Source organism: Pelodiscus sinensis, chromosome 2 (assembly GCF_052426305.1).
Source record: "Pelodiscus sinensis isolate ZL-2025 chromosome 2, ASM5242630v1, whole genome shotgun sequence".
Taxonomy (NCBI): Eukaryota; Metazoa; Chordata; order Testudines; family Trionychidae; genus Pelodiscus; species Pelodiscus sinensis.
The window spans coordinates 160,762,357-160,789,030 of NC_143053.1; the positions used below are offsets into that span (position 1 = coordinate 160,762,357).

Genomic DNA, 26,674 nt, shown 5'->3' on the forward strand with positions numbered 1-26,674 from the left:
TACACCATCCTTTCACTCCTCACCCCGACTCTGCAAAACTACAAAGTACCTTGCAGTGCCCATGAGCTCAGGTAGGCAAGAGTCAGTGCTGCCAGCTGGGATGCTAAGCGGCTGAGACGAGAGCGTGTGTCGTCCCTTTGCTGAATGGGTGTTCAGCTATGTGTTGGAAACGCATGTTGACATCTGAAATGCCCTGTGAAGTCTCCTGGGTCAGGGAGCCAACCAATCCCTAGACAGGAAGGATTAGGGGGTGGGGTGGGGAGGGAGGGGGTTGACATCACATTGTTAGCTAGCAGAAGGTGAATCCACTGCTTAATACCACACAGAATGGATTAGGCATTTCACTGGAACGGGGGACTTTCCTTGAGCCCACGAAGTCTGGGCTGCACCTCCTGCCCGGGTCGGGTGGGGGGTGGGCAGCCAAAATGCGAGGTGTTAGTTTTCACTGCTGTAGGAAGACCAGCAACAAAAAACAGCTGGAATGTTCTCTGCCTTTGCTGGAGCACAATCCTAAACAGGTACAATGAAAAGATTCCTTCTCAGCCTCGTCTGCATGATTTGTTTTCTTAACATAGCAAAAGTGGCTTACGGAGAGATAGCTTTTTTTTTTTTTTTTTAAGAGCAACAAATCATTAGCTTTTGAAAGCTGATTGAACTTATTTTGTTGGAGTCCAGCAGTGTGGCTTTTCCTTTACTTCCTTTGAATTATATATAATAGTCTCTCTCTTGCTTATATCACATCACACATAACCAGATCTTGCAATCTTGCATGCCTAGAGGGAATGATGTGGGCTCCTGCTGTCTATAATAAAGTGACCACTGCATGGAAGATGTAATTCATTTTGTTTTTCTTATGCCAACAACAGCATTGGAGGGGGTGGGGAACTAGTGAATGAAAGGAGAAAGGGGCTATGTTTTGCTTTCAGCTAGTAACTGTTTTCTTAGAAGGCAATGTGGCTTGTTAGCAGGATTTTATTGAGAGAATAATGCTGGAGCAGCACTTGAAATCAAGATGCTCATGGAAAGAACTGTTTTACAGGCTGTTTGGCTTTGAATTAGTAAATAAGCATTATAACAGAGTCTCAGCAACAATCTGTGTCTTTTTATCCTCCTTTTTATTCCTAAGAAGAGAATTCAAGAACTGTTACTGGAGTAAAATCTTGGACCAACTTACTTGCATATTTTGTAGGGTATCAAGTTTAACAGCCGTTGCTGTAATTCATTTCCTGCAGTTGTTACAATTACTACTAATGCAAGAAAATTCACTATTGCTGAAAGAAAAGACTGTGATAATGATCACATACTAAATATATTCTCTCTGAGTGGATATATTTGTGGGTATGTATGGGTGTGTATATATGTCTGTCTCTATTACATATACACAAAGTCTGTTTATGTGAAAGAGCATTTGAATAGAAACACTTAGAGTAAGTTATCATTCCCTAGTGTTAGGATTATGTTGTATTAGATTGATATCCCATCCTTAATTCATAGCATTGTGGGGCATGGGGAGATCAATTGGCATGTAGTAGTTCTGTATCTTGTTTCCTTGTTCTTAATTTTTAAGGGTAACAAATTATAAGCATATTCTGGTCACGCAAAATACTATACATTATAATTACTGTACTATAATGTATAGTATTTTGAGTGACCAGAATATGCTATATACTATTTTGAGAAACCAGACTATTTTTTTCACCGCTGATGTTGAATATCCATTAGATTGCATTGACTATTTAGAAGGCATGAGTTCTAAGAGTATGGTTACATATTTTAAAATATTTTTAAAAATTTCTCATAGCATTGTAAACCTAGGGTCTATAAATAGCATCATGAGCTTTAGAAATATCTATTTTAATGTAAACTAATACTTTGGCACAGCAGCTGTTTCTGAGCTTTAATAACATTACAGTTTAATGGTAAGAACAAATACAAATAAGTGATTAAAACGTAATATGGAAATGTCATTTGACTCACTCTGGTTTTGAAGTGGAAGCTAATTTTGAGTTGGAAGAGCTCCCTAAAGCATGCATATTCAGTATCAAATTTTAAGGGTTTTTTTTATATATGTATTCATATAATTTTGTATTAATTGACTCAAATGCTGAAACTTTGAAGGCAAAGATTCTGCATAGAGTGGGTTTTTAAATCTATTTAAGTGCTCTCATCCTTATCTAACTTTTAACTAGCTCAAATTTATCTGCTTTCATAGTCATGATATACAATGGTGGCACGTATTGTTTGGCTGAGTTATTTTAACATTTCACTCAGTAACTTCAGTGAATACATATCTGATTTTTCTCATGTTACCTGCAAATATATCTAATACATTTGCCATTTGAATCTTGTGCTATATATCAAAAGTATTCTTTCAACTATGTAAGCTTTTGCATCTTCTAAGGAATAATACATAAGTATATGCCAAACTTATGAAAACAGTTCTTCGGGAATGTCAAAAATGGCATTTGTGGGTTGAGGTAGTTACTATTAGTAATACTACTGCAATGCTATATTGTGGTAACTAGGAACCATAGTCATGGACTAGGATCCTAGTGTGTTAAATGGTGTACAAACACAAAGTTATAATACCCACTAAACTAAGGCAGGCAAGAGTTTAATTAATCTCTGCTTTAAATTTTTTAAATGTATAGAATTCTTCAGGTATTTAACAAAACACTATATAATAACAAACAAACAAATATTAGAAATAATTCCATTGTATGAAAGAAAAAATGAAACCTTGTTCAATGATAGCCTCTGCTGATGTACAGTAACTTTATCTTACTTAAAAACACATACCAATTGAACTATGTTGTATACAGCATCTCAGATATCCTATATTTCTGATCACCACCATTATCCATTAGAAGGAAGTGGTCTGATGACTAGAGCACAGGAAGAAAAACTAGGAATTAACTGAGTTTGAATCTTAACTCTGACATTGCTACTTGGGTGAAATCCTTTTCCCACTGAAATCAGTGGGAGTTCAGCAATTGACTTAAATAGGGTCAAGATTTTAACCTTTCTGTTGTCTGGGTAAGTCACTTAACCTGTCTGTTTCAATTTCCCTTTCTGGGAAATGGGGCTAATCATACATGTCTAAGGGGGTATTTAAGGGCTAATACTTGTAAAGCACTTCAAAGTAGTAACTGATGTGTTCCACTGTCCACATCATTTGATTAATTTCCCTACAGTTTCTGAAAACTCTTACTCTTTGTTAATCAAAATGAATATTCACGAGGAATACTATACTATAAACTGAAACTTTAATGTGCAGAAAAGAATAGCTGTTACAAGTAATTGATTAAAATTCCAGATCAAGATATTGAACTTTTGAATGCACTTGGTTTTGTGTATGGTAAACTCTCCTCCAGTCAACATAGATAAGCTTCTAAAATACCAATCTCTGAGCCTTATCAAAGTGGTCAACTTTTAGTGCCCTAAAGCAAAATCAGAATACAGTATAGCCCATCTTGTTCCAATACTGAGTTTCTTACAAAGTTCCTAAATTCCACTTAAAGGTTGTCTGTATGTTGACTTTTCCAGTTCCTGAAAACAGTGTCTTTTCTCAGTTCCAAATACTTGATATATTACTTGGTATATTACACGCTCTTTCTTTGTGCATGTTTGTACAACACTTTGAGTGATGGGTAGCTGGCCAATGATCAACATACAGTGTTCATAAATGATTAGGTAAAGAAGGTGAACTGTAAGGGAGAAATATTTGCAGATGATGCAAAGTTATTCAAGACAGTAAGCCCAAAGCTGTTGGTGAAGCATTATGAAGAGATCTCTCTAAACTGAGTGCCTAGCCAACAAAATAGCAGGTGAAATTGAATGTTGATAAATGCAAAGTAATGCACAGTAGGAAAAAATAATCCTAGATATATATACACAATAATGGGATTTAAATTAACAATTACCACTCAAAAAAGATCTCAGAATCATTGTAGATAGTTCTCTGAAAACATCTGCTCAATGTACAGTGATAGTCAAATGGCTAATAGAATGTCAGGAACCATTTAGAAAGGGATAAATAATAAAACAGAAAACATCATATATGGTATGCCCATGCCTCGAATATTGTATACAAGTCTGGTTGCCCCATCTCAGAAAAGTATATTAAAATTGAAAATATACAGAGAAGGATAACAAAAATAACTTTAATATGTGGAGAGATTAAAAAGACTTGGACTGTTCAGCTTGGAAAAGTGGTGACAAAGAAGGCGGATATGATAGGTTTATAAAGTCATACATGGTGTGGAGAAAGTGAATAGGGAAATTTTATTTACCGCTCTGTATAATACAAGAACCATTGGTCATTCAATGAAATGAATAGGCAGCAAGTTTAAAACAAACATAAGGAAGTAGCAGTTTATACAAAGTACAGTTAACCTGTAGAACTTGTTGCAATGGGATGTTGTAAAGGCAAAAAGCATATCTGAGTGAAAAATGGATTATATAAATTAATGGAGGATACTTCTCATCAGTGGCTAAGAGGCAAGATGATTAGGGATGCAACCCAACGTTTTGACTATCCTTAATCTTTGACTGCCAGAAGCTAACATTGAACAACAAGGGATCATAGATCACTTGAAACTGCCCTACAGTTTTAATTCCCTCTGGCACTGGCCACTGTCAGAAGACAGGATACTGGTTTAGATGGACCATTGGTCTGACCCAGTGTGGCCATTCTTATGACCTATGTCAATAAAAAATAATTATCACCTCTGCATGCAAATAAAAAAGATGTGCTGACTAATAACTGCTGAGTTTGAGGTAGGGACTGTGTTTGTACAGCAGTTAAAATGGTACTGACTTGTAATCTTTGAGTGCTAATATAACAGATCTAATAAATAGGCATCAGTAATAGTAATAATGATTAGTCTTATTTTTGAGTCCTTGTAGTACTAATAATTCCCCTCTGATTACACTGTAAATGCCTTTTGGTTCAATTAAATTTAAGTTCTGTAAATTTCTAAATGGCTAAATAGGGTTGTGTGAATAATGGATTACTGTCACTTACAAAAAAAGTTAGAAAAATTATTTCAGATTCAATGAAAGGATTTGTTCAACTTGAAACTAAACATTTTGTTTCAATTTCAAGCATTTTAATATGTAACATTTTGTAATAAATGTGGTGTAAATTTCAAAATGAAAAGTCACTTTTAGCTGAAAATGTAAATGAAAATGTCAAAGCAAAATATTTACTTTCAGATGTTTAGTTTTTCAGCATGAGCAATTCAGCAAAATTTACAAAATGTTTGGTGTCAATGAATCTGTGTTTCTGACCCTCCAAAAAGTTTTGGGTGAAAATTTTCTCCCATACGGGTAAGGAAAGAGCAAGCTGAAATCCTAAAATACAATAACTATTAAATAAAAAGCTGGATTCTCCCACCCCCATCAGCCTAAAGCAAAATTGCTTTACAACACAATAGTACTGTGAGACATAACCCTAAACTCAAGCACTCAGAGCTTTTCACGAGTACTCAATTTTAAAATTTCTTTATCAGTCTTAATTAGCTAGGAAACAATAAGTAGCTTGGGACTCAATGAGTTACCACTTATGCATCATTTTTTTTCATTCATGAAGTAAATAAATCATAACACAACCAACCTGTTCTTTGACCTCCTATCTCTTATACATCCAAGCTGCACATATGGACACATAAGTAATGAGACATCACAAACCACAATTTTGAATTTCTTCTAAAACGATAGAACTAAGCTGGTAGTTTGATCTTGGAATCAAAAATATCTTGAATATAATGGCATAGAGTGGTGGGAATAAGAAAAATAAACAAGATATTCTTATCGAGGATATGGAGACAAATTTTGTCACTCTTACAGCACTGTTGCCACTGGTGACGTCCAATGAAGCTGCATAGGTAAATGCACAACAGCCGAACTTATTTTTTAGTAATATTTCTGAGGCTTTAAACACTACCACAATAATAATTTTCTTGCTATGTGCAAGGCAAAGAACAAAACTGTTCAGGGGTTCAGGGGTTCCTTATTTTGCTTCACTCAGCAATGAGTACAGTACATTCCAACTTGTTGGCCCACCACTGTTCCATCAGTGGTACCAGCTGCAAGTAGGTAGGTAGAATGGATATGGAATCATACAGGCAGGGACAATTTCCAGCAGTAAGGTAAATATCCTAATGTGTTTGATTCCAAACAGTATAGAAAACTGTCAAAAGGAGTCTCCACTACAACTGTAGAGTACATCTACACTGCACGGCTATTTCCTCCAGTATCCTGAAATAGGTACCCCATGTCTACACAAGCTGCGCATTATTTTGAAATATTTTTTGAAATAGCGGGCATGCTATTTCGCCATCCCAGTAAACTTCGTTGCATGAGGGATAAGGGATGGCTCGAAATAGCACGTTATTTTGAAATGTGGTTGTGTGTAGATGTGCCAAATTTCAAAATAAACTATTTAGATATAGTTTTGAAATAAGATGGAATTTGCATTACACAAATGATGTGTATCTTATTCGAATTTAGGGTGTTGTGTAGATGCACCCTTAGTTCTTTGGAAATGTCTGCCCTCATACAGAGAAATGAATGCCGGTCTCTTCTGAAAAGCAGTTGTTTAAAATGGACAGCATGGTTCCGAAAGCTGGATTCTATTTCTTCTTTTGTGTCCTCAGCAGAATCACTTATCAGTTTTCAACCGGCTACACAAGTGCAAGCCTCTTGACTATAGGACTGGTTTTACTGCAGAACCCCTGTTACTAGTGATAGTGCACAAGGTGCAGAGAACTATGTTTTTCTATTCTCCCCAGGTTGAATTTGCAAGGTTGGCTGTTAAGAAACACAACTTTTTACTTGTAAACTGAGCATATTTGGTCGGTAAACAGAGAACATAAACATGGAACTCCACGGTAATGATTTTACAGAACTTACTTTCAGAGTTAAACTACATGGTAGACAAGCCTCCCCGGATCTAGGCTCTCGGTTCTTTTTACCCTGTTGTTTCACCTCTGCTGCCACCACCCTTGAATTAATCTCATTGATCCCGTTTAGTTTACGATCTAGGGAGTCAATATGAAAACCAAGACTGTGTATATAGTGTTACAAATGTAGTATATTAGATCCCACTCTCAGATTACAGGTTCCTACATAACTATGTCCCCTTCGGTTTTGTTCATGTTGATTTATTACCTGAAATTAATCAAGCTTGTTACAAGCTGGTCTAAGGGACTTTTTTTTTTTTACCTTGTTACAAATGTGATGCTTTATTAAGGCCATAAAGAGGTCAGTGGGAGGCATATCTTATTTTCATTAGTGCATTCAGATAGCCAAGGGTGAGATTTTGTTAATCCAGGTTTTCAAGCTGTGATTAAAGAGATTTTAATGCCACATTCTCCTCACAGGTGAAATTTACTATGTGCTCAAGTCTCTCCAAATTGTTCCCTCGTATAGATCTGAAATGTGACTGAAGGAGCCTTGTACTTACTTTCTTCACAGAGATGAATTTCACTTGTGACCAGACAGCTTGCTCTTCAAGAAAAATAACCATATTTAATATTAAGAGTCTTAATTGGATACTGCCAACAAATCAAAATGCCCAATTAATTTCTCAGTAAAATAAGTGATATGAGATGGGAAGTCATTTCATCTCTCACCGATAGAGACAATCTATACCCCATTTATATAAAGTTATATACATTATAAATTTAGGGCCTTGAATAAATACAAGTAGTTTTCCTCTCCCATCTCAGTGTCCATTGTTATTTAAAATCTCATCTCCTTTATAAAACTGAAGTTTCTCCCTGTGCCTCCTCTTCCTCATGTCTTCATGGTTGATTCCATAGTTTATCTCCTGAGACTTGCTTTGTCCAATCCCCTGGTTAAGGATTTTTTTAAAGAAAATAATTTTCTAGCCCTCCATGCTGTGGAGAAAAGATTGAAAATAAGAAACCTTAATGCCTCAGTAACCTGAAAGCAAAAAAAAAAAAAAAAAAATCTTGATTCATGATTTTGGAAAGCTTAAGATTGGCAGTAATGCTCCCCAATATTGTTTATCCCAGTTCTCATAGATCATTTAATTCTAAATCTTTCTCAGTCTTCTCCTTCTAAGGTCTGTGTCTTTCTCCTCAATTGTCCACGTCAGTGTTTCTTGGCTCACTCCACATGTGTAACAAAGAACTGTTCTGTGCCGCTCAGCAGTGATGCTGATAAAATAAACTTTCCAGTAGGAATTGGCAAGAAAGGCAGAAACATGGTGGGATGAGAATCTAAACATCTTTCTAAATAATCGCTGTTAACAACGAGGGGGTTACAACTGTGGGAATAAAAGTTGTGATTTATGGGGGTGAAGGACAATGTTGGGGGCAAAGATCAAGGTTTCAGGGGGACAAAGAACAAAGTGAGTTTTAAGAAGGGATTTGAAAAATGGAAAGGGAGCCAGTTTGGCTATCTAGAAGAGAGGCTGATGTGGAATAATCTCTTTGCCCAGGGGACCTGCATTGTTGCCTTGCAAACTGGAGCACCCTGGAGCATTCCAATTATCAGTGAATTACAGATCAGCATCAGTGGCAAGATAACCGAATAATGTTAAGTATGCCACTGAGCTTTGAGACCAGGCTTGAATCTGACAGTCAAGCTGCCAGGGTGTGTGGTAAAAATGATGCCATGATTTATTCAGTATTTAGGCCCAGGTACGACAGTCTAGAAAATGGCTAATGCTGCAAAGATAAGGATAACACAATGGCCTGGGCAGAAGTCAAGGTGCAAAGGAGCTCTTGAGTTCTAATCCTGCCGGCCCCGGGAATATTTCTGGTTCAAGCTACCCTCCCTTGTAGGAAACAAACAATGGACAGGGATTCAGAGGAAATGACTATGAAGATTTCCTTGCACCCCCATCACACTTTCAAGATAGGGGAGCTGCCCCTGTGAAAAATCCTTGTCCTTTGCTAAATTGGCAGAGTGCTAGGGATCTTCAGGAGAGCAGGCTATCAGCATGGAGGCCTCTCTTTTAGCCCTTGGCAAGGAACCTTTAGCTGCCCAACAGTGCAGCTAATGGATTAATTATTTCCATTGGACAGTGCCTCCCTTTTGAGCCCAGGCCTGCTGCCCCAGGTATCTGTCTGTAAAATTGGGACAAGGAAGGCTATACAAGTTACATAATGTCTCTAAAGGGCTTGAACAATAAAAAGATATTATTAAATGCTAATTACAGTCGCTCATCAGTGCTAACTACAAAAGTAATACAAGATCATTCTGATGCATCTAAACGTGAAGTAAAAAAAGGGTAATAACAAGAGAAGCTTTTGAAAAGGGAGGCTAGGACGCTAATTGGTCTGTTAACTCAAGCCACCATGTGGGTCAATATGAAGCCCCAAGTTTTCCCAGTACAGGTTGAACTTCTTTTAATCAGGACTCTCTGGTCCGTCAACATCTCTGGTTCAGAAGGATGAGGGATGTTCCAGGACCCGAGAGCCCAGGTGAAGGGCTGGAGCCCAGTAGTGGGGCTGTCTTGTAGCAGAGAAATTGAGAGTCTGGCAGTAGGGCTGCTTCCTGGTGGTGAAACTGGGGGGGGGGGGCGAGGGAAGCAGGTGGCAGCAGGGCTGCACAGCAGTGAGGCTGGGAGCCAGCAGTGGGGCTGCCCAGCAGCACAACTGGGAGCCTAGCAGCCCTGCTGCTGAGCAGAGCAGCTACCTGATGGGACTAGGAGGTAGAGGGACTGCCCTGCAGGACTAGGAACCCAACCACGGGGCTACCTGGTAGTGGTGCAAGGAACTTGGGAGTGAGGCTGCCTGGCAGTGCAGCAAAGAGCCAGCAGCCCCACAGCTGCCTGGCACAGCTGTCTGGTGAAGCTGGAAGGCAGCAGGGGCTTCCAGGCTGAAACTCAAGTGGAGCTGCCACTCGGCAGCACGTCTAGACCCCGGCAGAGGGGCTGTCCTGCAGGGCCAGGAGCCCAACAGTGGAGCTGGGTGTGTGGAGGCAGGGCTGCCATTTGGGGCTGGGAGGCAAGAAGGGCTGTGCTTGTGTCGGCAGCTGCCACAGTGGGAACTCTCGAGAGTTGGCAGCAAGGCTGTGGTGGGTGGCAGGGGACCTCAGAAATTACCTTCCCTGGTCTGGCAGAATCCCTCATCCAGAACTGGTAAGATCCCCAGGGTGCCGGACAAGAGAAGTCAACCTATATTCTGTGTTAGGTGCATAATTCTGTAGTATTTAATGCCTATTGATAAACTAAGAACTCATTCTGGAGAGTCCCAGAACAGCATTTAGATCAGTGAGGGCACAAGAAAATGATAGCTTATTTTGTGCTGTATTATTTGTTAAATTAACTGCTCTAATGTCTGGATTCTGCTGTGGGTTTTCAGGAACATTGTCCACTACTGTTAAGTGTCCCATATGCGATAATATTTATCATATATGACTGTACTGTATTTACTGGTGTCCATTTTAAGGTGCTGTTTTGTACCATGACTGCTTTCCTGCACTCTAAATGTTCATGAGAATAGATAACACTTGTACAACACAAACTTACTCAAATCGAACATAGAGTAAGGAATCCTTTCATAGAGAATTTTTGAACTATTCACTTACTTTTACTCTTTATGTGAAACTATTTCAGTAGAGACCTTAAAAACTGAGATCCCATATGTTTTTAATGGATATTAGAGTAAGGGCTTATCCATTGTAGGCCATCACATTTCATTTCCTGCTGCTGTTTCACACTGGCACATTATGGCAGGGTTCTGACTCAGGTTTGAGCCCAACCCAGTTCCCCTTCCCTTCCATCCATGCACCAAATAATCTGACTCAGGTCAGTAAGTATCCAGGACACAGATCTTAGAGTCATGGGTCAGAGCCAGAGTCTAATCCCTGTCATTCTGCAGTGTGGATGCTGGTCAAACTGCAGACCTAATGTGGAAATTCAGTGTAGTGCAATACGGATGCATTAGCATGGCTGTGAGCTGGGTACAGCAACTGTAAATGCAGGTTTGCAATGAAGTGTGGTTGTTCAAGCATGGGTTTAGAAACTGAGTCTCCAGCCTGGGTCTTCGGCAATGTTCCCTCTAATTTTTTCCATCCATGAGTAGAATAAATTTTGTTATATGCACTGAGGCATGTACAGATGGACACCACCAGTAGAAACACATGCTGTCAGCTGTGGGCAGCTATGAGCACTCTGCTAATCAACTATGTGGCATCTGAATTTCTCCTGGCTGTCCAAGCACACTATTTACAGGGAACACTGGTCCCAGGGCTTAGTGAGTAATGTTGACATACTCACTGTGGTAAGAAAATTCATACCTGCCATCTCAGTGATGGCTGATTTTCAGCATTAGTGCATGTATACTGTCCTAAATACCTACCATAACAATAATGTATGCCCAAGCAAAGGCCAGCCTGCAAAAGCAGATGCTTCTGTTATCTGGGGGTGCATCTACACAGCACCCTAAACTAGAAATAAGATACCCAATTTGCACTACGCAACTTGCATATTATATTTCAAATCTATTTAGAAATAGCTTATTTTGACATTTGGCGCATCTACACAGCACCAAATTTTGAAGTAACTTGCTATTTCAAGCCATCCCTTAACCTTTGAGGTTTACTGGGATGGCAAAATAGCATGCCCATTATTTCAAAAAATATTTCAAAATAATAGGTGTAGATGAAGCATAGCTATTTTGGGACACCTCACAGGTATCCCAAAACAGCTGTGCAGTATAGATGTACCCTAAAAAAAGTGAACAGAATTTGGGATATAATAGCATGTAATAATTGTCATTTTTGTTTCCTAATTCGCTTTTAGAACTGATTACCCATAACTGTGCAACAGGACAGCAAACTGACAAGCATGTAACTTATAAAATAGTCTTTCTCTATGTTTTGCTTTTAAAAATGTTTTTTTTAATGGAAAGAAAACTGAACTAAATTGGTGTAAAATGAGAGACTGAAATTTTTTTTCCTGTTAATTCTCTGGGAGCCAGTTGGTGCACTTAGTGGTGAGAGATGGCACTATGCTACTCAAATTAGCTTTCCTCTTTCCTCTCTCATTCATGTCAGGACCTGGGGATCCTAATAGTGGGAAAAGTGATGAGAGGTTTCGGGCATTTCAAAGTGAGAGACTGTGTATGTGATGGGGGGCTGATTGCTAATCCTGGAGAAATTCAGCATAACATATTATTCTTTTGTACACGAAATACAGGAACCTTTCGAAATTATTCCTGAAACTAGAGGAGGGGCCAATCCAAACCTATACCTGTGTCATGCCATTATTCAAAATCTCAGATGAAAACTCTCTTAAAATTGGTGGGTTGATCTCCACAGTGCCACAGACCTGGGTGAAGCATCTATGCTGGTGAGTGATGTGATGATTTTACTACACATTGAGCCTCTCTAGTCCGGTACTCTCAGTACCTGACCAGTGCCAAACCAGAGAATGTGCCTGACCATGGGAAGTCAATATTCTCTAGCACCGTTGCCAACACCTCCACTGCTTACTGGGATGTTAGAAGACATTCCGGAATCAACTAGAGCTAAATAACAGCACAGAACACTGACAGCTAGGACTGATGCCTATAAACAAATTTAATGGGACTGCAGAAAACTTGGCCGCATGCATGAGAAGTGGTTATCTGGCTAACTAAATCATGCCAGACCAAAGAGTGCTGGATTAGAGAGCTTCAACCTGTACATTTGAACCTGTTTAATCTGGCAACCATGTGAAATAGGGCGTCCAGATTAAAGAGTTTGCTGGGCCAGGGAGGGATCTGGTTATGAGAGGTCTGAGAGTGGGGCACTTACCTGGCACCCCACTCCTGGGGGCACATGTAGCTCCATGCCCCATGACACTCTCAGACACACACACACATCTCGCCACTCTGGAAGCAGTGGAGAAAAGCTTCCGGGGAAGCAGCTCTGTATGCTGCTGTACTACAGCAGAGGTGGAGGGGGAGCAGCAGTGCAGGTGTTCCTGGACTAGGGACACCCAGAGCATGGAGGTTCCAGTGTACTATCATCATTGGCTGCCAGCTAGCCTTGTTTAGGTAAAAGAAGACTAAATAACATAGCCACTCCATAGGCTGCAGTACCTCCTGAGCAGTACTAACTGGTAACTGGCTATTGCAGTCCTCCAGGGGATGTCAGAGGTGAAGAGAACAGGACCACACTCGACTGATATTCACTAACCCATTCCCCTATCTAATATGTAGGTAGCAAAGACCGTAATGGTTGTTATAGTGGACAGTGACACAGCAAGCAGATGCAGACATAATGGCTGTCTACTACTATAGAAGACACACAGAATGATTCCACAGACTGCACGCAATGCCTTCGTAGTCGTCTTGTGTAAAAGTCATGATGATGCTGGATGTTGTGGTCTCTCATCTGCATATACATCAGTCGCTGATTGTAATCTCTTCTTTGGTATCAAGCCACCTATGCAGTTTATGCTAAAAGGATTGCCAGTCATGTATCGGTCCTTTTTAGCCATGACCACAGTTGTAAGCCGTAAAACCGGCAGTGTCATCGTCAGTCATGAAGGAAAACAAGAACTGCAACCTCCTCCTCTAAGCACAAGAATCGAAGGTTTCATAATGTTCCGTTTAAGTTGAAAATAGAAGCCCTGATTCAGGAAAGCACTTATATATGTATCAGTTTCAAGCATGGGCTGAATTGGAATGCTTTCCTGAATTGAGGCCAGAGAGAGGTTCACACTATAAAGTTACATCTGAACCCATATTAGCATGCAAGATTTTGGTTCAGGCCTAGATCTACCAGAACCTAAATAGGTACTATTGTTGTAATATTAACCTGTTACTATTACCATTTTTGTTACTTTTAGTAGTATTCTGTATTACTAATTATGGAGCCAAGATTTTAAAATTTGAGTGTCTCAGTTTAGACTTCTAAACAAATGAACTGCTTGTCCAAAGTGCTGGGCACCTAGATTTTAACGTGAACTGTTGAGGACCCAGCAATTCTGAAAATCAGACTACTTAGACCTTCTCTCCAGGAGGAAGTTGTGTTAGTTTAACAAATTATTTTTAAACCAAGTTTGTAAAATTGATACAAAAGTTGGCCCTTTTTAAATTTTGGTTTAAAACAAATTGACTTGATCTTAATTTAAGTAGACTGAGAATCAATTTAAACTAAATGGTATTAAAACAGGTATAAATCAAAATAAGAGTTTCCACTCAATCTTTTGCTGAATCTGAGGAGGTGGGTCTGGCCCATGAAAGCTCATCACCTAATTAACCATCTTGTTAGTCTTTAAAGTGCTACATAGTCCTGTTTTTTGTTTTGCTGAATCAATTTAACTAAATCAGTTTTAAAACTAATTTGTTAAATCAGAGCAAGTTTCTCCTGTACTCAAGGCCCTTCTTAGGCACATGAACATGAATTTTGAAGCCTAGTTTTAGGCTCTTCTTTTTAGAAAACTTGGCCTTTTTTAATAACTTGGTTAAGATTTGTGTTCTGTGTGTGTTGTCACTTTGAGTGGCAGACACAGGAGGTTGGTTGTAACTGCTGACCACATACACCACAAATATATGAACACATTAATACAAATCTCAAATCAAAATAAAGAAATGAAGTTTATTTTATTTTGTTTGTTTATTTTAATGCAGGGCCTCTCTTCTGCCTTTGGCATCAGCCCTGAAATCTCTTAGGCAATTTGTTGAGACAAGTGGTAATGCCAGAGAATGACTGATTCCCTTCAGTAATTACAGATGCAATTCATCTTTTCTAGTTCACTTCTCCCTCTTTCCTCAGGGGGATAATCAGACTTTAATTAATACAGGTTGGGGAAAAGGCAGTGCTTCAAAAAACCACAGGTTGAAGCCTCAGACATTCTTTTTTTTTTCCTCAAGGCATTAATGATCTAGCTTTCAAGTACAGCTGAGCAGATCCCTGCAAAATCATGCTCTTTCAGCTTTGTAAGTAGTGTGGGCAGAAGTATTTGTGCTTCTGGAGAAAAACTGACCACTTCCAGCCACTTTGTAATAAATGCATGGCGGAAAGCCATTGGAAAGCTTTTGGAAGTTGCAAGGTGGAAACGCTTTCCAATGATACAGATGCTAAAGATGCTCTGTTGTGCCTCTCTAAATTATATCTAAAATAGTTGAGCACTATTTTCTTCATAGATAATATTCATTACGGTTTTGGACCCCAATCCTGAAATTACAAATTTAGCCCCTTGGTTTGGGAAACAAAAACTGATTTTCTTCAACTGTGTTTAGTGGGTGGGAGTCTGAATTAGTGGACTAATGGAAGTCTGTGCTTTGACATCTGTGAACATCACAGAACTTGCAACTCAACTCAGCTGAAAGGGAACTAAGATGACGTTAAGGCAACTTTAGTGCCATCACAATTGTGGGCTGCTCCAAAGGCTGGAAAGACCTCTGGGCAACTTAAACAGTCCTGAGGGCCTGTCTAAGTTATGACCACTTCCCCAGCCTGTCCTAAGGTATGCAGTGTTTCCTAGAATCTGCAATGGTGTGTGTGTGAGGACCTGTGCTGGTATGCCCCTCCCATCCCAGCACACTCTCCATGCCATGTCTAATGGGTATTTGAACAGCAGTGGTACATCTGTCCTCTGCAGTGACTACACCATGGGACATCACCCCCTAGCCTGTATTTTAAGGCCCCTTAACTCAGCATGACTGGACCAGAGTGGGAGTCAGTAGATTACCTGTTGCATGTAACTGTGCTTTGGCCAAGTTACACACACAATTTTCAGACCATAGGGCTATTTCAGCTATGCAGTAATTTACTGTTAGTTATTTATGTTTTGTGATTGGTTACCTAACTTACATGGTTGTGCTCCTGCGTGCATGTCTGTGGAATGGATTAAATAGGAAAATGGTAATACCAAATAATACAATACCCATGAATGGGTAAATGTGTGGTTTTTAAAATTTCAGCTTATCTTTTGCCTGCCATAAACTCTAGGCACTTTGTGTTACTTAAAACATTACAGCTACAGCATGAAAAATACAGTTACAATAATTCAGTTCTTCAAAATGACACTTAAAACTTAGTACATTGAAATCAGCACTTATTCATTCATTTGACTAGGTCTAGCCACAAATAACATCTACTGAATTTAGATTCCATAAAAGAAATATTAAATACTAGCAGGTGAGTCCCGTTGTTGACCAGGCAAAGTTGTTTTGCGTAGATTACACGTACAGGAAAGTTCAAGAAATTAAATAGATGGTGATAGGTGTTTAGGACTATTATTGTAAGTGTTTATAATGTACTGGAAAAAAAAAGTCCCCTTTTGATCTGAAATAAAGTTTGAAAGCAAATTAAAGAAAATGTTGTAGATTTTAAATTTGATTACTTTTAACTTATTTGAGCAGGGTTGGGTGCTAATGATGTGGTATAAGCCTCAGTGGTCAATCAGAAAGGACTCTGGACAGGCTGAATTTTTTTGGAGTAGAGTTGGAGGGAATAGTGAGGTGGAGGTAGGAAAATGCTCAAAATACTATAACGTTGATCCTCAACATTCAAAGGGAAGTGTCAAAATTGAAATTAACACCAGATAGACTATGACAAAGAATTGCATTTATAGTAAGGTCAGAGTTATATTTGCTGTGGGATTCAAAACTTGAATTTCCTAACTTCAGTGCATTTTAAGTGTCATGATGCACGTTAATATAATCTGCCCATGAAATATGTAGTTACCACCTGTGTCATCTGCACATGGACATTTTCTAGCTTCAAATGGAAAGCCCCGTGCATCCTAAACCTTCAGTGCTGTGGATTCCTAATGTGCCTTAACAATATACAGGTTGGACATCTTTGGTCCGGTAACCTTGGGACCTGACCAGTCCCGAAGGAGGGAGTTTGCCAGACCAGGGGAGGTCAGCCCCTCTGCCAGGCTCACTTGACTCTGGGCCACCGGGTTCCCAGCTCCTCGGCCAGCTGGGGAGCTGCTCGGGCTCTACTACCCCAAGGCTGCCTGATTCCACTGCCCCAGGGCTGCTGGAACTCAGCTGCCCCACGTTATCAGGGCCCTACTGCTCTAGAGTCACTGGGGCTCTGTGGCCTGCTCTGGGGCCACCGGGGCTGCAGGGGCACCAGGACCACGGATGCTGCTGGACCAGAGAGTCCCAGTCCAGAGAGCTTCAACCTGGTTCAACTACAATGGATAATACACAATTGCAAATTACAAGCCAATAATTTGATTGAATGTCAGGTGACCTCATATAATAAGTTGCCAGAGCAATGCATATATTGTTTCTGTAGTCACCACAAACCTCAGGATGAGATTGAATAACTTAATTTTAAAAGTGTCACTCAGTTTTTTTACTTTGTATCGGGCAGAACTTTTAGCCCTTGTTTAGTCTCTTGGTATCCCAAAAGAACAGCTGCTCTCCTTCTTTCCCTGCTTCTCCTCCCTGCTCCCACTTCTCTGTTATGGTGACTCCTCTGTAAACAAGTGGCTTTGCCCACTGCTTCTGTGGCCCTGACTGTTATTCTCTCGAGTATTCAGTGATTGATCAGTTTTCTTTAATTAATGGGCACAAAACCATAACTAAGGCTGTGACTGGTGGAGTTTCATTCAGCACAGTGATGAATTCAGACCCATAAATTACAGTACATTTTTTTTCTTTATAACAATATCCTGCACTTTGATGGCACCTTCCATTTCAAAGCATTTCACAAACACTTGTGAATGCGATTCAACCCTTTCAATAACCCTGCTTTCAACACTGCAATCCACAAACTACATATCTTGTGCAGTCTGCATCTCTAGTGGTTTAAACTGCTGCTTGTGTGGGTTTGGGGAAGGCAGCAGCTTGTGGGGGAACTGGGTCTTTGGCAGACACTATGCCTTGGGGAGCAAGAGGAAGAACTTACACGAACAGCATCTGTTAAGCCCTTTTAAAGGATCATTATGTGTTCCCCGGGGCCAGTCCTACTCTGCTGGCCTGTCAGCTGCTCTTCCTTTCCCATTGTGATCAGTCTGTGGCAGCTGCTGACCCAAACTTGCGTGATGGGAGTGTAAGGACCAAGGTTATGCCTGGCCTATACACACCTTTTCCAGGAGAGAGAGGAAGCTCTTCCACCCTCCTCAACTTGGCCTCTTCCACTTTTCAGCCCACTGCTGTCCAGATCTGTTTCTTCCACCTCTCCTGTTGCCCTGAGTTCTCTTTTCCCTGGGAATATCTCCACCATCCCCCTTTTCTCCTTCACCAAGGAACTCTTGAATTATGCACCACACTACCACTTTTCCACTAGAGTGACTCCTCCTCCAAACTTCACAATCTCAGTCCTTCCCTGACAGGGTGAGACTGGTGTTGTACAGCTATGGTATTACACCTTTGCACAGACCTAAGTGTGTCTAGATGGTAAAGCATTCACATGTTCTATAAAATATCTTCTGTATAACCAATTAGTTTTACCTGTTCTAGCTAGAGCTGAGCAAAACTTCTTGGGTTTTGGTCATGTTTCCCCTGGCTTTGTTCTTTTTCTTTCATTCTCCTTGAGATTTGATTTGAGGAGATATTGAACAAACGTAAAAGCAAAATATAAATGGAGCCTGTCCAGCATTTAAGAAGGTCGTCTTGCAGATGGGGTCACAAAAATTTGGCAAAATTTGATCCAGCCTTTATGGGAAGCCCACAGAATTTAGTAGGTCTGGACCCAATAAAACTGGATAAATATTAGGCTAAGAACAGAGAGGGATATCTTTTCCCTCATATTTTTAAACCTTTTTTTTTTGGAATTTGGTAACAGTGATCTAATTCTCTAACATATTCTAGTGCATAATTAATAAAATCCACAGGAAGATAACTTTATATTAAATTCTAGTTTTCACGTAAGGGAGAACAGACTAAAATTGTGAACTCTGGTTTGACTAACCGAAAATTTCAGTTCTTCAGGTTAGAGAGGTGCAACAGGTGCTTTTATTATTTAAAATTTCTGCCTTGGGACTTGAACAATTGGTTGTTTGGAGGCCACTTGATTAAATATAGCAGCTTCTGTGCTGTCATTTAGTTCTTTTTTAAGGTGTGCAGTAGAGGAGGAGTTAGTAACAGCACAACGGAATTTAGCATTTATCTCATCTCACTCATTACTTTTTATCCACAAACTACATATCTTGTGCAGCCTGTCGCCCTGTCGCCATACGTCTTCCATCTTATTCTTAGGTTGTAAATCCTTCTAGGTGGGGATGCTTATAGTTTATGTGCTTAATACAATGGGGTTCTGAATGCTGCTTGGAGCCGCTGAGGTGTGATTGCAATATCAATGATGAAAATTACTAATGTATCAATCGATACTTAGGAGATGAGAGGAAAAAACACAAAGAATCTCTTTGGGGGTATATTTGTGTAGTTTAATCTACTGAGGCTTTATATCTGTGATGGGTAACCAAAAATAGGGAGTGGGCTGCATGAGTGGTCCTCCTTTACCTCAGCAGGCTGCAGCAACCCATGGCCCACTGGGATTTCATGTGTGCCCCGTCTGCCTCTATGTGCCTCTTGCGAACTGGGGCACCGGAGCCCTGCACTTCCTACTCCTCCCCATACCTCCCAGCACTTTCTGAGTGCCTCAAATCACCTCATTCATACTCTGTCCATTCTCCTCCCACTTCCTCCCATAGCTTGAACAGCCACAAACAGCAGGTTTGCCATGCTCCAAAAGTGCTGGGAGAGAGGAGGAGGAGTAGGAAGTGCCCCAGTGTGTGAGAGGCGCATGAGGCATGGGGCCAGACAGCGGGTCCATGGGCCACAGGTGGAACCTCAGTGGGCTGCAGGTTGCCCACCACTGTTTACTGTCATACATGGTAAGTACAGGCAGTCCTCGACTTATGTCGGATCCGCACTTACGAACGGGGCTTTCTCGCCCCGGAGGTCGAGGTGGCGGATTGCTACCTGCGAGCTCCAGGGCGAGAAAGCCCCGTTCATAAGCTGCTCCGGTGCCCCTGGTCTGCTGGAGACCGTCTCCAGCAGACCAGGGGCACCGGGCGGGTTCCCGCGCTTCTGAGGCTTTGCCAGAGCAAAGCCTCAGAAGCGCGGGAACCGCCGCTGCTGCCGCTTGAGACCCCGGTGCCTGTGGTCTGCTGGGGACCGTCCCCAGCAGACCACAGGCACCGGGACTGAAGCCGCAGCCACGGGGGGGAGGGGTCCCGCGCCTCTGAGACTTTGCCAGAGCAAAGCCTCAGAAGCGCGGCACCCCGCTGCCGCTGCTGCTCTGCTCCCCGTGTCCCTGGTCTGCTGGGGGGGGGGGGGCGCGGATAGTGTGCCCCCCCCCTCCAGCAGACCAGGCTTTTGTTTTGGACCCTGAAGCAGAGCAGATGGGGCGCTGCGGATTGGTCCTGCAGCACCCGCTCTGGGCACTACTGGACCAACCCGGCAGCACCCCAGCTGCTCTGCCCCAGGTCCTGATTCAGCCGCTGCTGGTCAGTTTCAGCAGTGGCTGAATCAGGACACCTGGGGCAGAGCAGCTGGGGTGCTGCTGGGTTGCTCCAGTAGCGCTGAGGGGTGCTACTGGAGCAACCTAGCAGCACCCCAGTTGCTCTGCCCCAGGCGTCCCCAAGTCAGCCGCTGCTGAAACTGACCAGCGCTGACTACAGGAAGCCCGAGGCAGAGTTGCTCTGCCCCGGGCTTCCTGGAATCAGCGCTCATCAGTTTCAGCAGCAGCTGACTTGGGGACGCCTGGGGTTCTTAAGTTGAACTGTATGTAAGTCAGAACTGGCGGTCAGTTTCAGCAGCGGCTTACGCCAGTTCCAACTTACATACAGATTCAACTTAAGAACAAACCTACAGTCCCTATCTTGTACATAACCGGGGACTGCCTGTATCTCTATTTATGCACATACGGTACATAATTCACATGTCATCTATAAATGTCTGTGTATCTATGTCCTCCTAAGTATTTACTTAGGTAATAGTGGGGGAAAGCCATGGGTCTTAGTATATGGTGACTTTTTTCTGACTTTACCATTAACTGCCTTGAATTTACAAGCCCTGCTGGATACATTGAGATGGAAAGCTCAGTTATCTCTGTTAAGTGTGGGTTAGGATGTAATGGGGCAGCACTAGAAGGAGGGACAGCATGGGATGATTATTCCGTATCATTGTGATATCACATGCTGTGGTAGGGTAATCCTCCTCCACCACCCAAACATTACTTCTGTTGTGCATAATAAGTTGTGGTTATGTTCCTAGAATGCAACAAGGTATTAGAATTAGCTCAGTCCATGTCTCCACTGTGTTTTCAACCATGATGATAGGAGGCCTAATGGTAAACAGAATGCTTTGCTTTGCAAAATGAGGATGCCTAAGGACATTAACAGTGGGCTTATAACTCATTCCTTCCTCACCCTGCCATGTGAAATGTGCTTTACTTAGCCCCCTAAGGGTGTGAATTCCAGAAGTTATGTATCTAAACAGATCAACTGCAAGTATTTCTGCGACAGTACATTTGTTCCCATGAGGAAAGGAACCATGTTTATTCGGCTGCCACATTCAGGATTTTTTTAGGGGCGGAAACGTGACCTGCACATATGTTCATGGTGACAGAAGGCCAAAAGGAAGACACCAGTTTTGTTAAATTTCTAGGAAACTTCCTTGAATGTGCTGCTCTTAGTAAATAATTGAGCCACCATTACTGAGAATGATTTATAAAGGGATATGGAAATACAATCTCCAAGGAAAATGTGCCCATTGTTATGATCTTACTTGGAAAGAACCACTTCCTTCAGCCAATTCTCAATACCTCAGATTAGGAAACCTCATATTTTGGGATGTTCTGAATCTGGATTTGCACACAAGGTTGATGTAAGTGACTGCTAAAGATGCCAGACAATAGAAAATTAGGCAGAGTTGGTCAAAATAAGTATTACAGAACTTTCTTCCCTTAAAAAAATGTTTCCATATGCCACCACTACCCCCTGAAGCTAACCACTCACCCATTTCTCATGTTTTCTAATTAGCAAACCTGTTTGTATTTTAACGTATAGTTGCTACCTCATGCTCAGTCTTCCTCTCCTGTTTGATCTTGCTGTTAAGTCACAGAGCCAAATTTTCCTATTATGCAACAGTGGAATTAGACCAGCATAGCAAAGAGCAGAATTTTGCTCTTAATGTCTGTGGTTATAGGCTGTGATGTCGTACATGTAAGATTCTGATTTCACTGTATTGTGAGGAAAGAAAAGTTGGGTTGAGTGGAGAAAGATTTAATCACTATAACAAAAAATAACTGCCTTGCACCTTTCTTTCCAAAGAACCTAGTAACAAAAGAAGGTTAGTCCAGTATGAAAGTCTCCCTGTGCCTTTATAATGGAAAACAAAGGGGAAATGTATTTCTCATCGTTTCCTAATATCTTTAAATACTGTGCAATTCAGGGAATACTTTCACCCAAAACTCTGTTGTTTCTGTCTTTATTTCAGTATCTGGTTTCCCAACACAGGGTAGGATTAAAATCTTTGCCTCAAGGGTTTTGACTGCCTGTCAAAAAGATACAAAAGGAAAAATAAAAGAAACAGACACTTATAATGTGCAGAATTTTTCTCTGTTATTTTATCATGACTAAAATTGTCTGGAATATTATTTATCCTCTAGGAAGCCATACATTATGGCAGTGGAATACCAGCACATTAGTGTATGGCAACATCTGACCAATAAATATATGACCAGTCATCTGAATAATGTTGTCTTCTGCTGGGTGCTGCCATAAATAAACAGGTGTAGTTTGTTTCTTATTTTCCCTGAAGGTCACTTGAAATGTCTCAAAGACATAAATTCCAGGACCCAGCTAATAAGCAAACTGTTTTGTTAAGGCAAAGTTTCAGCATTTAGGATTGAAAAAATGCTTTCAGTTTCAATGATTTCATTAAACATGAAAGTGATTTTTGGAGTGGGGAGGGCCAGAGAAAGGTCAAATAGTGACCTGAGTATACAGAAGGGAACGCAAGCAGTGTTTCTATGGGGCGGGGGGAGAGGGAATGAACTAGTGGAACAAAACATCATTTGTCATCTGTCTGTATTAAAATAGGTGAGGTGACACTGGGTACCTGTGAATTAAGGATTAAGGCCCTGTCCTGCTCCTCTAGAAGTCAGTGGGAGTTGGATTGAGCCCTGACAAAGAACAATATTGGTGGAGAGCTTGATATGGAGTGGGAATGTGGAGGAAAGGGGGAGAAATGAAAAGGTCTTCATGTTGTCGCCACACGCTATTTTCTACCCATGTAATAAATGCTACAGCTGGAAAGTGTGGGAAAAGATGGCTTGTGTAAGAATGAAGTTGATGGGAGTTTTGCCATTGACTTTGCTAGGGCCAAGATTTCACTCAATATTACCTATGATAGTGTTGCTGTTTTCAGCAAGACCTGACCAATTCTAAAAGGAAGATAAGATTTGCTGCATTTTATCAGACCTTAGTCTCACTAATTCAGCATGTTGGTCCCGGCAGTGTCTAATTCTACTGTGACAGAAGGCAAATGCACCTAAAATCTGTCCAGTTTCTTCCTATTCCTTTCAAAGTATAAAATGGGATTAACTTTATGGGGTCTGACCCTGCTCTCATTGAATGAAAACCTCCCATTGACGTAAGAGTGGGATTAGACTCTGGCTATGTTTACACTGGAACAAAATACCTGCAGCTGGCGGCCCAGGAGCCCTTGGGGGGCTCGACCACAGTATAAAATTGCAGTATATTTTATGCTTGGGCTGGAGCCTGATCTCTAAGACCCCACAAGGGCTGGGGCACAAACATGAACAGCAGCTTTTAGCCCTGTTGCCAGAGTCCCATGAGCCCAAGACACCTGACTAGGCTCTGAGACTTGGTGTTCCAGGTTTTAAATCTCAGTATGGATGTACCCTTGCAGTCATAGAATCATAGGATACCAGAACTGGAAGGGACCTTGAGATCAAGTCTAATCCCCTGCCCTCATGGCAGGACCAAGCACCATTGAGATCATCCCTGACAGATGTCTATCCAACCTGCTCTTAAATCTCTCCAGTGATAGAGATTCCACAACCTCCTTAGGCAATTTATTCCAGTTTTTAGCCATCCTGACAGTTTGGAAGTTTTTCCTAATGTCGAACCTAAACCTCCCTTGCTGCAATTTAAGCCCATTGCTTCTTGTCCTATCATCAGGCCAAGAAGAACAATTTTTCCTCTCTCCTCCTTGTAAAACCCTTTTAGATATTTGAAAACTACTATCATCTCCCCTCTCAGTCTTCTCTTTTCTAAACTAAACAAGCCCATTTCTTTCAGTCTTTCCTCATAGCTCATGTTTTCTAGACCTTTAATCTTTTTTTTTTTGCTCTTCTCTGGACTGTCTCCAATTTCTCCACATCTTTCCTGAAATGTGATGCCCAGAACTGGACACAATACTTCAGCTGAGGCCTAATCAGCACAGCGTAGAGGGGAAGATTGCATCCCAGAATCATGTTTGTATTTTTGCAACAGTGTCACACTGTTGACTCATATTTAGCTTGTGGTCCACTGTGACTCCTAGATCCCTTTCTGCAGTACTCCTTCCTAGACAGTCACTTCCCATTCTGTCTGTGTAAAACTGATTGTTCCTTCCTAAGAGGAGTACTTTGCATTTGTCCTTATTAAACATCATCCTGTTTACCTCAGACCATTTCTCCTATTTGTCCAGATCATTTTGAATTATGACCCTGTCTGCCAAAGGACTTGCAACCCCTCCAAGCTTGGTATCATCTGCAAACTTAATAATTGTTCTCTCTATACCAATATCTAAATAGTTAATGAATGTTCCAGCATGACTATGAACCATTAATAACTACTCCCTGAGTGGTTATCCAGCCAGTTATGCGCCCATCTTAGGGTATGTCTACACTACAAAGTTAATTCGAACTAACGGACGTTAGTTCGAATTAACTTTCATAGGTGCTACACTAGCGCTCCGCTAGTTCGAACTTAATTCGAACTAGCGGAGTGCTTACTTCGAACTAGGTAAACCTCATTGCACAAGGACTAAGCCTAGTTCGAACTTACTAGTTCGAATTAAGGGCTGTGTAGCCCCTTAATTCGAACTAGTGGGAGGCTAGCCCTCCCCAGCTTTCCCTGGTGGCCACTCTGGGCACCACCAGGGAAACTTGTATGCCCCCCTCCTGGCCCCAGAGCCCTTAAAGGGGCACGGGCTGGCTACGGTGCCCTGCCAGGTGCAAGCCTGCCAGCACCCAGCCAGCAGACCCTGCACTTGGCACGCCATGAGCCAGCCACCCGATGCCCCCCCCCCAGTCCTCCGCCTCTTCCTGGGACCAGGCTGGCAGCTCTCGGGAGCCTTGCCAGGACCGCAAGAGGCGGGCACCGGCCTGGTCTAGTGCAGACATCGTGGACCTCGTCCACGAACTCCGCACTAGGCACAGGAAAATGGCCGTCTAGGGCAGGAGAGCTGCCAGCCTGGCCACCCAGGAGCAGGTTGGCATGAAAATCAAGGTGGTCCACTGAGACCCCCGACCCTGAACCCTGAGCTTAGAATGGCCGTACTGGGTCAGACCAAAGGTCCAGTAGCCTGGCTGCTGACAGCAGCCAACCCTAGGTAGCCTGGAGGGGATGGACCAAAGACAGTGACCAAGCCATTTGTCTCGTGCCATCCATCTCCAGCCTTCCACAAACTTTGGGCAGGGACACCATTTCTACCCCCTGGCTAATACCACTCCATGGACCCAACCTCCATGACTTGATCTAACTTCTCTTTAAACTCTTTTATAGTTCTAGCCTTCACAGCCTCCTGCAGCAAGGAGTTCCACAGGTTGACTATTTGCTTTGTGAAGAAGAACTTTCTGTTAGTAGTTTGAAGCCTGCTACCCATTCCCTTCCTTTGGTGTCCTCTAGTCCTTCTATTATGGGAACTAATGGAGAACTTTTCTTGATGCACCCTCTCCACACCACTCTTGCTTTTATAGACCTCTATCATATCCCCCCTCCGTCTCCTCTTCTCTAAGCTGAAAAGTCCCAGTCTCTTTAGCCTCTCTTCATATGGGACCTGTTCCCAACCCCTGATCATGTTAGTTGCCCTCCCCTCTCCCAGCCTCTCTCTTCCCTTCTCCCACCTCTTTTTCCCAGTCTCCCCCAGTTTTGTTCAATAAAGAGAGATTCTATTTTTGACCACACGTTTTCTTTATTTTGTACATCAGGAAGGGGGGCTAGGGAAGGGTAAGTGGAAGGAGGTGAGGGAGGAATGGGGTACACGCCCCCGATGGGGAGGACTGGGCTGGTTCTGTGGGCTTCTCGGGGTGGAAGTTCTCCTGAAGCCCCCCGATTGCCCCCTCCCCCCCGGATGGCAGCCTGTGGCAAGTGCAGCCGGGCTGATGGCCGAGTGCTGTGATGTTCCACGTGTGGGCACTCAGGGCACTCCAAGCCAGGACTGCTTTGCAAGCAGGGGAACTCTGAGAACTGTCTGTCCGGGGTGGGGGTCGGGTCCCTTTAAGCACAGCCCTCGGCTAGCCTGAGACAGCAGCTCCATGCTCTAAGTCCTCATCTGATGCCCTGCCGGCACTGCTTCCGGCCATCCTTAACCTCTGTTCAGGGTCCACTCTGTGTGGACATGCTAGTTCGAATTAGCAAAATGCTAATTCGAACTAGTTTTTAAGTCTAGCTGCGCTAATTCGAATTAGTTTAGTTCGAATTAATTAATTCGAATTAAGTTAGTTCGAATTAGTGCTGTAGTGTAGACATACCCTCATAGTGGCCCCAACTGGGTTGTAT

General features: G+C 42.0%; 1 protein-coding gene across 1 annotated transcript in view; it reads left to right on the forward strand.

Moving 5' to 3' along the window:
* The first annotated feature begins 310 nt into the window (after positions 1-310).
* Positions 311-26,674, forward strand: part of TNS3 (tensin 3) — a 430,864-nt gene continuing 404,500 nt past the window's right edge. Inside the window, exon 1 of the mRNA XM_006136339.5 lies at positions 311-518. Coding sequence (XP_006136401.3) covers positions 426-518 — 93 coding nt within the window. The 5' untranslated portion in view covers positions 311-425. The remainder of the gene's footprint in view (positions 519-26,674) is intronic.